The sequence below is a fragment of the Jatropha curcas genome, chromosome 2 (assembly GCF_041381405.1).
Source record: "Jatropha curcas cultivar XTBG-Jc1 chromosome 2, XTBG_Jcur_1.0, whole genome shotgun sequence".
NCBI lineage: Eukaryota > Viridiplantae > Streptophyta > Magnoliopsida > Malpighiales > Euphorbiaceae > Jatropha > Jatropha curcas.
In genome coordinates, this window is record NC_143152.1 from 8,404,540 (window position 1) to 8,416,183 (window position 11,644).

The following is an 11,644-nucleotide window of genomic DNA, read 5'->3' on the forward strand; positions in this document are numbered from 1 at the left end:
TTCGTTTTTGGCTCCCCTAAAGTTTTACTCTTGTGAAATTATAAGGGTTGAATTATTATTTAACTTGTAAGAGTCCGTTTAGCATTGAGGTTGGAGTTATTTTTTTGGAAAAAAAAATATATATATAGATGCTATTGGAGAAACAACATTTGAGCATCATTTTTTTAAACTGTCTTGAAGCTTTTTATGTTAGAATTATATAAAAATTCGCCTTAAAGACAAATTTTAATGTCTTTAATTAGCATTTTGAGCAAAGTTTTCTTCTTAATAGCAGCTCAAATTGTAATATCAAAACAGATAAAGTAAAGAATTTCGTAACTCCTTGTAGACTTCAGTGTGCTAGAATTACTTTCAAGTATAGTTTACAAGGTTTAAGAAGATGAGGAAAAATCCTTCTAACGTTATTGTCTGCAGGGGAAAAAAAGAAAAAAAAATGTGGATAGAGATGAAAAATGAGTTAAATAATATTTTTGCTTCAAAATAACTGATACTAAGCCAAAACTAAATGAACTAACAAAAAAAAAAAAAGCCTCAAAATGGTTGTTTACAGATAACAATAGGGCTTTTGACACTATGCTTAGAATCATTCCACTCGAGCAAAGCTGCTAATATAAAAGTGTCAGTTTTCATGGGACTTCCCTTCACTATAACCTTGAAACTCTGCTTTTGATGTACCTCAGTGAATGTTAAAGTGTCTGGTACTACTACAATTGAAAGCTCTCCTGGAGATGTTACAGTTGCTTTATACACTGAATTTTTATACCCCACATTAGTCACCGTCCGGTGAAACACTGCAGAAATATCGGAGCTGGCAGATTCTAGCTGTTTATGCATTGAAGGATAGTTGAGGCCATCAGTGCCTTGTGCAGGTTTGAAATCAGAGCAATTGTACTTTTTCTTCCCACCAAGTAGCATACCAATTGTTGTGCTATTGTAGCCTTCCTTGCATAGAAAACGAAGATAGGAACTCATTGATATGTCATAAATAAGACCAGGAGAAAATGCTCTTCTTGGGTTTATTTGGCCTGATCCTGCTCCCAAATCTGTGTAATCATCCTTCATCTTCATAGGTGTAGCTGAAACAAGAAAAATAAGACATTGGTTAGATGATAGTTCCAAGGCTTAATGAACAAAAAAAAAAAAAAATCCTAATCTTTTCGATAAATTTCAATTGCAACCATTTTCCATATTATCAAAATTATGCCATCAATTTTTTTACAATTAAGGAGAGATTAAAGGAGAATTATTAGATTGTCACCAGTAGTCATTAGAGCAGACTTGATTGCGGCTGGAGACCAATCAGGGTGGAAGCTCTTGACATAGGCTGCAGCTGCAGAAGCATGTGGACAAGCCATTGATGTTCCTGATATAATGTTGAAAGAGGAGATCCGCGTGTCGTCTGGTTCCCCTGTTACTGTTGTTAGCTTTGAGTAAGCAGCTAGAATGTCCAGTCCTGGTGCTGCAAGGTCAGGCTGTTGAAATTTCAGTACTTATTTTCTGGTAAGAAGTTCTTTTTCTTTTCTTTTTCTTTTCTGATTGATTAAGATCTAGCTATTCTTAAACTTCTAACTTGGCAGTTTTGGATATATACACAGACACACACCAGACACTTCAACCAACCTTTAGGATGTTTTTAGAGACTGGTTGAGGTCCTCTAGATGAAAAAGATGCCAATGCAGGAGCACCAACTTTGACAGTTCTAGTCTTGTAGATAACAGCTTGAGGATTCCTGCAAGTTAATATTATATTGATTTACTCGAAGCATCCAAGAGCGTAAATAAATTAAATAAAACATGTTAAGTATATTATAGGTGGAGGAAAGCACAACATACTTGGTCGTGTTAATGTACTGGTTTATCTTGTTGGCGTCAATGAGGTTGACATTGGTAGCTGGTATTAGAGTAGTAAAAGCTGTGTCTGTACCTTCACTAATGGACATTATTGCTCCAACTCCTTTTAGCTGTTTAATGAAGTAATCTTGGCCATAGGACCCAACACAATAGATAATTTTTCCTTTCACTTTATCCATGCCTAGTGTCCCATAATCACAAGCACTGTCACATCATTTTCAACAAGCTACATTCAATTAGCAAACATCCATATGAAACTATGAAGACCATATTCAGAATTTCTAATTCAAAAAAATAAGCGACAGGCAGTGATAATCGAAACCCAGAAAACAGGATTAAATAGCGTGTGTCAAAAAGAAAACTCAATCTAATGTGTCGATCATATATATATATATATACCGACATTGATCTGATGATTGTTGAATTACAAGGTTTTGGATTTGGGATACGTTACCTTGCATTTCCATAGGAATCACCAGTAACATTACTTGCAAGGTCTCCAGTAGTTAGAGGGTACATCTTGTTTGATGAAAATGTGTTGATTGAGACTCCCTACAAATCAAAACCCAGAAAACAGAAAAATAATTTACATTTAACTTGCTAAAAAATAAAAAAAAAAGAAACATTATACTATAATTATCTAACACTTACTGCAGCTTTAGTGCCATTGCCTAGCTTGATTGGAGTAATGAAGCGTCTATCAATAGTAGAAGCAGCAACTGTCATGATCCAAGGTGCAACATTTTCAACAGTAGCTAGTGTAGGTCCATCATTTCCTGATGAACAAGAAGTCAAGATCCCTTTTTTCATGGCATGAAAAGATCCGATCGCAATTGGGTCCTCGAAAAAACTCCTAGGCCATCCTCCAATTGAAGTTGATATTATATCAACCCCATCTGCTATAGCATCATCAAAACCAGCTAACAAGTCCATGTCTGAGCAGCCAGAATTTTCCCAGCAAACTTTATACATGGCAATTCGAGCTGATGGCACGCCGCCCCGAGCAGTTCCATTAGCTATGCCATATAAGCTTGCACCACTAACTGCAACTCCAGCAACAGTAGAGGATGTGTGGGTGCCATGGCCATCAGTATCTGCTGGACTTTGCTCGTCTTCAGACTGAGGGTCACCATTTTCCAAGTTGTAGTATCTTGCACCAATTACCTTCCTGTCCATTGAATTGGTTTCTGTTTAGTATTTTTTTTTTTTTCTGAGAAAGTATATTATTTTTTAAAAAAAGAGAAATTGAAAGAAAATATACATACTTGTTGCAGCCTGTGAAGTTACCTCCAGTAACACATTCTCCTTTCCATTTAGCTGGTGGAGGCCCATAGCCATAATCATTGAAGCTTACAGAATCCACATAAATTCCTACAAAAAGAAGACATTGTTGTTAGGAATTCTTACATTTATCTGTTAATGATCACAATTTTAAACTGTAAGAGATTTGTTTTAATAAATTTCTTACCAGTGTCCATCATGCCCACTATGATATTGCTCTCAGATTTGGTCCTTCTGATTATTGTTTCTGTCATTCCCAAAAAATCCCATGACCTTGTTGTGTGAAGTTTGTTAATAGTGTTCGCAAACACAGAAACCACACCCTCTTCCCCTGCATTTGCAGGCTATTGTTTAGCTATTTGGTAATTTCACAAAAATATTATTAGTGAAAATTTCACACAGATATACGTACCTAATAGCTTTTCCACTTCATTGGGTAATAGTCTGGCTGCAAAGGCGTTGAAGCTCTTTCCATAGCTGTGTATTTTGGCTTCTCTTGCTTTAGCCTCACTGCAAAATTTATTGCAATAGTAAATTCAACTTAAAACTTATATTGTAGAGAGCTGCTCTTTCCTTTTTCTTGGTTGAAAAAGATAAATTTTTTTAAGGTAATATGTTAGAAGGAAATAAACTAATCTAAAAAAATAATTAACGTATTTCAACCAACAGGAGTATAAGAGTGTTCACAGTTTCTTTAAAAGAGCGACTGCGGGTAACATTCCTTTATGATGTGTCACTAATTATGAAAAATGCCGATATAAACTTTTTCTTTTCCCTTGAGAGAGAGAATTCATATAACAATTCATTGTTAATTAACTGATAAAATATAGAAATAAAGATAGAAAAAGATGAAGATCAATACTCTCCAATCGCAGCCATAAGCAACTTGTGGTGCTCTTCAGCAGCTGAAATCGCATGTCGGGGCAAATCTCCCATGTACACAATATATGGCTACGTTCATCAAAAAGTAAGAAAAGCCCGTTTATTAATTCACGAGTTATAGTAGAAAATTTTTATACGTGAAAAAAAAATTTATAGTGGAAATGAAATATTAAAAAAAAAAAAAACAAACGAATGAAAGTTAGAAGAGGATCAGGGGTGAAGCTAGGATTCCTCGAGAAGGGGGGCAAATTAGTATGGAAGTATATTAAGAGGATGTCATGCAAAAACCAGAGGGGGCAAAATGGTTAAAGTGTCTTAAAAATTATCTTGAACCAAGGTTCATATCTTAGTATTATTACGAGAAAACCCTTCTCTTTTTTTTTTTTTTTTTTTTGCAAAATAGAAGGGGGTAATTGTCCCTCTCCTCTAAATGATAGTTTCTTCCCCCAAGAGGATAGTCTATTTATGAGCTTTTGGAAATGACTCTAAAATTATATATTTACTTAATTAAGTAATTAGCAATAGGGCTGAGTATAATATAGTAAGAATGGTCAAACTGAATTGAATTTATTGATTTGTTTTTTACTTTAACATAAAAATTAAAATCTCTTGTAGTTCGGCATGATTTTTATTGAACAAAACTGAAAATTAAAAAATATATATATATATAAATTAAGTCAAAATAAAAAAATCAAATAAAATGAATTCAGTTTAAATATATAAATATTTTGATTTGGCTCGATTTTCATCATAGAATCAAATCAAATCGACCAAATGTGGACATCGTAATTAACAATTTACCTTTCTTTCATCTTGAATGTTGGCATGAAGCAATGGAGCTAGTAAATAGAGAGTGAAGAAGAGCAACATTAGTAGATTTTGTGACATTTCCATTTTTTGCTTCTGATGTGAAAGAAATGGAAGGAAGGCTGCTTTAAATATTACTTTCTTTAGTCTCGCAGCGCAAAATATGGCAATAGAATAGAATTATAGTGAGGAAGAACACAACAGTAGAGCATATTTCCATTCTATTTTAAGAGTCAGACTTTGATTGCTTGCTTTTTGGATCTTCATTTTTATTTATTTCATTTTCGCAAATTTCAATTCTTAAGTTTATTATTTATTTTTTAAAATATTATTTTGCATAATGAGAAATATTCTTTTATGTTTTAACCATTTTGCCCCTCAATTTCAGTTTTTTCTTTTTGAAATTTTCAGTTTCTTTTGGTAAACTATAGTGTTTAGAGAGTTGGAAAGAACTTATATATGTCCAATATATGGACCCACCCATATATCAAATTAATCAAAAATACTTGTTGAAAATCAAACGGTATTTCTGATCATGCACTGAGAAGAAAAATAATAAAATAGCAATAATTTTTTAAAAAATCACTTTTCAATTGATTTGGTGTATGAGTGATATAAATAAGTTTTATCTGTGAAAAGAATGGATTTTCAAATAGAGAGTCACTATTCCTAACACTTCTACTCGTTACAATAAAAGTTCTGTATAAGTAGCTACCTTATCCATCAAAAATACCCTAACATCAAAATTTAAACTTTTGACATTTATATCTGAATCTTGTCTTCTAGTTTAAGATTATTCAAAAAGAATTATTCAAAGTGCATTACTTGAAATATAGAAAATTATACAAATAAGGTAGCAAGAAATAAAAACAAAGCATATAATTTGATTATAAGATCTTTCCACATTAAGCAATCCCGTTTTGCAGAAAAAAATTATTAAATGACAAAACTTGATTCAAAATTAAAAACTACTAAAACATTGCATTTAAAATCTAATGTTCAACAACGTAATCATCTCAAACTAAGTTACTATAATACTATCATTTTCGACTGTTTAATAATAAAACATATTCCATCAGCAAGATTAGAAAGAGAAAAGGAAAAAGAGGGAAGATAAAAGAGGAAGTTTAGATTACGAGACTCATTTTTAATATTGAAATTTTAATAATTGTAACCTAATTTGGGTTTTAGAATAGAATCGCAACTAAAAGGTCAAATCGCAATCAAAAGGTTCAAGTTAGGGTGTAATGACAATAGTTCTTTAAGGTGGGGACAATGTGTTTAATTAAGTTGGGAAGGAAAATTTTAGTTAAATTTTTTATGTTATTGTATTAGTTTTAATTAGCTTAATATGGTTGAAATAATTATTAGCAAGTTTGAGAATTATCACAATTTGTTCGCTTGAGGTAAATTAAGTTGTTTTTCAAAACTAATTGTTTTTAACGACTAAATTTAATTTTTGATTTAATATGATTCTTTAGTTTACCTATTTGTTTTTTTAAGGTCATAAGCACTGATTTTTGTGATTTTTTTTTGTAGATGTGTATGTTTTGATCAAATTTCAGTTAACCTTCATATTCCTAGAACAAATTAGAATTCTCAACAAAATATTTAAATGCTCACATTTAGAAAGAGATGATTTATATTGTCTGTTGAACTTTATATTTAGCCTAGGCCACCCTAAGTTAAATTATGACCTTTGCAACCAATTTGAGTCTATCCAAATTTTATTATTATACACTCTGTTTAACTTAGTCATTAAACCAAATTGAAAACTCTCACCCTAAGTGCAATAATGTATAGTTACATAATTATTATAAGATAATATAAAACTAGAGAGAAGAAAGAGAAGGAATAGAGAGCAAAATATAAGAGAGAATAGGAGAGTGTTTATTATTAATGAGAAGCCGCATATATATAGTTACATAAGTAGAACCCTAATAGAGTTCACAAATCAAGAAGATAGAGTTCGCAGAAATTAAGAATACAGACTTCTAGCCCATATAGGCATCTACTTATTTCATAACACTCCCCCCTTGAATGTCCATTCTTCAAAGAATATGCCTCATTTAAATCTTACTAAGAAAAAACTCTGTGAAAAAAAATCTTAGTGAAAGAAAAAGAATACATTATTCTTTTCTTTAATACGCGTTGAAATACTGTCTCATTAAAAATCTTTACCAGAAAAACCCAGTGGAAAAAAAACCTTGGTTAAAAGGAAAAAGAGTACAGTGCGTATTTACACCCCCTCATGTTAGTTATAATATAACTCATATATATATTGCCATGGAGATATCAAAATATATATTTAACTCTATTCAATTTCTTCATATTCAAAAAGAACTATATCTTGCAAATAAATTTATAAAAATGCTTATATTTAGTCATATCACTACCAGGATACATTAGCATTTTTATTACACTAAGATATGATATTTCAGAATCAATAAGTTCTTCATAATTTTCTCAAAATTGAAAAATGGTCATATTCTCATTAAGTGATCTCAGTACTATCGGTATAAAATCATTTAAATAACTTAGTCATATATGTGGATTCATAGATAAAATTTCATGTATAAAATCCTCGATCTTCAGATTAAGACAAAATTTTATATTTCCAATATTTTTCATCTCAAACTCTTCCCATAAGGAATTCATAATCTTTGGAAGCTCTTAAGAAGTTCTAATAATATTTATGATCAAATAATGATAAATTCATATTCAAATATCTCTATAAAAATTCATGAATATATAACAATATTATTAAAATATCCTATCAACAGATATTCACTAATCAAGAGATCACCTTACTCATGATAGTATATAAAATAAATATTAAAAATATGCTTCCAATAATAAAATATTATAAAAATAATATAATCATAAAATAATATAATATTTTCTGAGCCATAAACATCATTAAGGCAATTATATTATATGTATTAAAATTTCTTTAATCAATATAGAAATCTTGAATATATTTCTCGGGCTCTCGATTTGCTTGCTTCAAGCATTTTTTAACATTTCATGGATATCATTATTTGTAATCCATATAGAGCTCTATAATATTTAGTTAAATAAATTTCTCAAGAATTTAATTTTATGCTTAAGCAACTAAAATCCTTCAGGGATTTTAATATAGATATCTACATCAAGTTATCCATTTAAATAGGCATCCATTAATTCATTACACATATTTCGAGATTTCATAAATTGTCAAACTAATCAAATATAAAATTATAATTGTGTCTACCACATGAGGGTATTTATCCTCATGATCAATGTCAGTTCTTTGCGAAAAACTTGTGCAACAAGTTTACTTTATAACTCATGACCTCATTTCAATTTTGCACAAATATATATTTGTATTCTATTGACTTGACATCTCTTGATGCCATATTAAAATTTTAAAATTTACTTTTCAAGTAAATTTAAATGCCACATGCATCGTTCTATTTTGACTAATTAATTCTGTGTATATATTCTCAATAGACTAAACTCAAGATCCTCATCATTTTTCACAATTTCAAGCGCTATATTATATAAATATTGTCGACATTTCTTTTATATCAGTTCAACATTTGTCCAGACATGATATAATTTATTGAGATCTCATTATTTTCAATGATTTCAGGTACCTAAGTTTTTTCTGGAAACTTATTATTCATATCACGGAATTCTTCAACACTTTGCTCTCTAGAACTTGACCATCTTGAATGTTTGCTCCTTTTATTTTTCTAGGATTTTTATCCTTGGAACCGATTAATCTATCACACTTCAGGCATATCTTAGAGTCATTAGCATAGGCAGTTTGTCTTTCAAGGACTTTGATTCTAATAGGAGCATTTCAAATTCACACTGCCTTGTATGAGGAGCAAGATATAATAATGATAATTCTTTTCCAATCAATTATTAGTTTCTCCCCCTAATGTCGTGATCCATAACAATTACCAAATTTGGCTATAAATAACTTTTTTATTTTTGAAAGTTCTAAATAGATAGATGTAAATTCATACCTACATATTTTTCAACCTCGTTTGAAAACCCATCTTAGTGCGTTGTGGTGGAACAATTAGAACATATGCCGCACATTTAAAAATTCCTAGAAGGGTAATATTTAGTTCTTGATCAAAAAATCAATCATAAAGGGGGAAACTTATAGTAACTTATTATCTTGATGCAAGTAAATGCTATTAAATTTAATAGCATGTCCCTCTAAAAAATAAGGAACTTCGTTTTCATAATAATCCTTGCAATTATTTAACAAATAATTATACTAAATCATTTTGAGCATAAATAAAAGCAACAACAGATTGCCGAAAATTATTTCAATTAACACATGATGTATAAATTCACTATCATTCTCAAGATAAGTCAGCTTAATAGCATAATCTGAAAATTGTATTCTTAATCAAATTATTTGCGCAAAAGAGGATTAAAAACAAAAATTTGGCCATGGGCATTCAGCAAGAAGCGCGGGCATGGCGTTCTACCCAACACGCTTGTGTTTCTCTGTAGAATTTAACTTAGCCCAAGATTTCAGATTAAACACGTTTTGTCTACATGAATCTGCATAAAAATATTGTGGGACGTGCCTTATTAAAGTTGGAGTCCTATTTAGAGGCCGGGAAAAATCATAATTGGGAAGAAATACAAAGCCTAATCAATTTCCTACCTCCAAAAGATTTCTTCCTCAATAGAGATTCACTTTCCTAAACAAATTCAAAGATAATCCAGATAGTCTGTATAAAAAGAGAGACTACCTAGTTTAATTTTTATCTTTTGATCTTTTGTTCTCTTGTTCTCTACTCTACATAGTTTCTCCCTTTAAGACTTTAACTATTCAAGTTGGTATAAAGATTCAAGGAAGCCGTCTAAGCCAATTGCCGACTAATTTTTATTTCTAAATTTTTTTCTTGTTTATTTTTCATTATGAGATTATTTACAAGTTTACTTGAGTTTAATATATTTATTATGTCGAACTAAATCTTTTTACGAGGGATATAATGCAGCTAAAATTGAACTCTAATTCATAATATTACATTTGATTTTCTTTATTCAACTAATCAAAATTTATTATTGATCTTAATGCTTCCAAATAGAGTTTCTCCGCTAGATTGCTTTATTTTATTAATAATTGTTAAGATAAAGGTTTTCAATATAAATAGGTTGGTAAGTTTCATGCGAATAAAAACTTTATGCAAGAGCAAGATGGTTTGACTCATGGAAGGTTTTTATAAAATGAAAGGCCGTAGTTTTTGAATTCCTGAATAATTATAGAACTTAATGATTTAATCTATGTTTGATTTCCCTGTTAAGAGATGGATAATTGATTATGTTAAATAGCTAATAAAACATCGAAAGAGTTTATTAACGATTTTAGGGTTATTTTTCCTTCTTGAATAATTAAAATTGATTAGCAAACTAATAGAAAAATTAGATAGAATTAAGTAAAGTCAAAATTTTTAGTAACTTTGAAACCTTCATTTCTTTTCAACAATTAATTGCTTGATTTCTTTTTAATTACTTTATTTTATTTTATTATTTTTATAATTATTTTTCTTATTGTCGTTTAGAGTACAGTATGTCAATATAATTTTGGTATATAGTATACAATACTCGTGAGAACGATACTCTATTCATTCTTTATTAATTGTTGCGATTTCGTACACTTGAATTTGTCTTGTCAAATAACCACATAACCTAAACTTCCTCTTTTACCCTCCCTCTTCCTCCATTTCTTTCTCTCATTTTCTCCTACTCAATGAAATGTAGTCTTCATTAAAGACTTCTCTTGATGAGGAATAAGGAAGATATTATTTACAGTTTCATCCACTAAAAACATTTCTATGCCAATCCCAAATCACCTTTAAAATCAACAATAGCTACTTCAATCGACGGACATTGTAAGCCCATCGTATCCTGTTCTTCTGCAAGAGAAGAATTGCGACTGAAAAGCGAAATTGCAGTCAAAAAAGTTCAAATCAGGGTGTCATTACAATAACTCCTTGAGTTGAGAGTATTTTTAGTAGTTAAGCCTAAGCATCTATATCAAAATTATTAACAAAAATTACTAAATTAGGATAAATTACTAGTTAAAGCGTACATTTGATGAAATTATTTACTGACCCCTATCTTTTCAAAATACGCTAATACATTCTTATAGTTTGCTCCCATTTTGCACTTTTTATTATTAATTTTTAGTTAAAACATTAAAATATCTTTATCCTATTTCTATTGCACTTCTTTATGCTAAAGCAAAAATTACATTTTTAAAGGCCTAATCACCAAAAATATATTAAAAAAAAAAGCCTAAATTTTTGCATTTTTTTCAAATTTGACCAATACTTTTAATTTTATCAATCAATACTCTATATTTATTTTTTATTGTCAATTCTAGCCTCCATCCAGAGTCCGATTAGATGTGGTTCAGTGAAACAGTTCCATAAGTGAAGACATCTACTTGGCAAACCTTGCGATTACTAACAGTGAATTACTTGCGAGGATCTATCAAAAGTCACATGAAAAAAGATTGTCTCAACAACTCAATATTTTAATTTAGAGACTTTAAAAGCAAGGATGATCGTCGAAAAATCGATCACATGAATATAATCTAGCATGCTGTAGAACCACTTAACAGCCAAATAAACAACAAACTGACATACTCTGGACATATGTCATAATTGACTAGGAAAAATAAGTTTAAAATAGTAATTGACAAAATTATTTTATTCATTAACAATTCATATATAATTTGTTGAAAAGATAAAGTTATTCTTAATATGGAGAGAGCATTTTCATCTTTTCATTGAAAAATAAAACTA

At 30.2% G+C, this 11,644-nt stretch overlaps 1 protein-coding gene across 1 annotated transcript; it reads right to left on the reverse strand.

Moving 5' to 3' along the window:
* Positions 1-298: 298 nt before the first annotated feature.
* Positions 299-4,947, reverse strand: LOC149498187 (Subtilisin-like serine endopeptidase family protein). The gene is made up of 11 exons (XM_089717907.1): positions 4,815-4,947; positions 3,994-4,082; positions 3,544-3,641; positions 3,319-3,462; positions 3,116-3,221; positions 2,502-3,018; positions 2,305-2,402; positions 1,833-2,054; positions 1,621-1,729; positions 1,259-1,472; positions 299-1,076 (listed from the first exon to the last, which is right to left on the reverse strand). Exons 1-11 carry the CDS (start codon positions 4,905-4,907, stop codon positions 532-534), a joined length of 2,235 nt encoding a protein of 744 aa, XP_089574033.1. The 5' UTR covers positions 4,908-4,947; the 3' UTR covers positions 299-531.
* Positions 4,948-11,644: the final 6,697 nt, after the last annotated feature.

Bases quoted from the DNA above. Each gene is read 5' to 3' on its own strand.
- LOC149498187 (XM_089717907.1), bottom strand. From the start codon at position 4,907: ATGGAAATGTCACAAAATCTACTAATGTTGCTCTTCTTCACTCTCTAT. The intron at 3,222-3,318 runs GTAAGAAATTTA...TTCTTTTTGTAG, and splicing joins AGTGGGCATGATGGACACTG to GAATTTATGTGGATTCTGTA. The intron at 3,019-3,115 runs GTATGTATATTT...TTCAATGGACAG, and splicing joins AACTTCACAGGCTGCAACAA to GAAGGTAATTGGTGCAAGAT.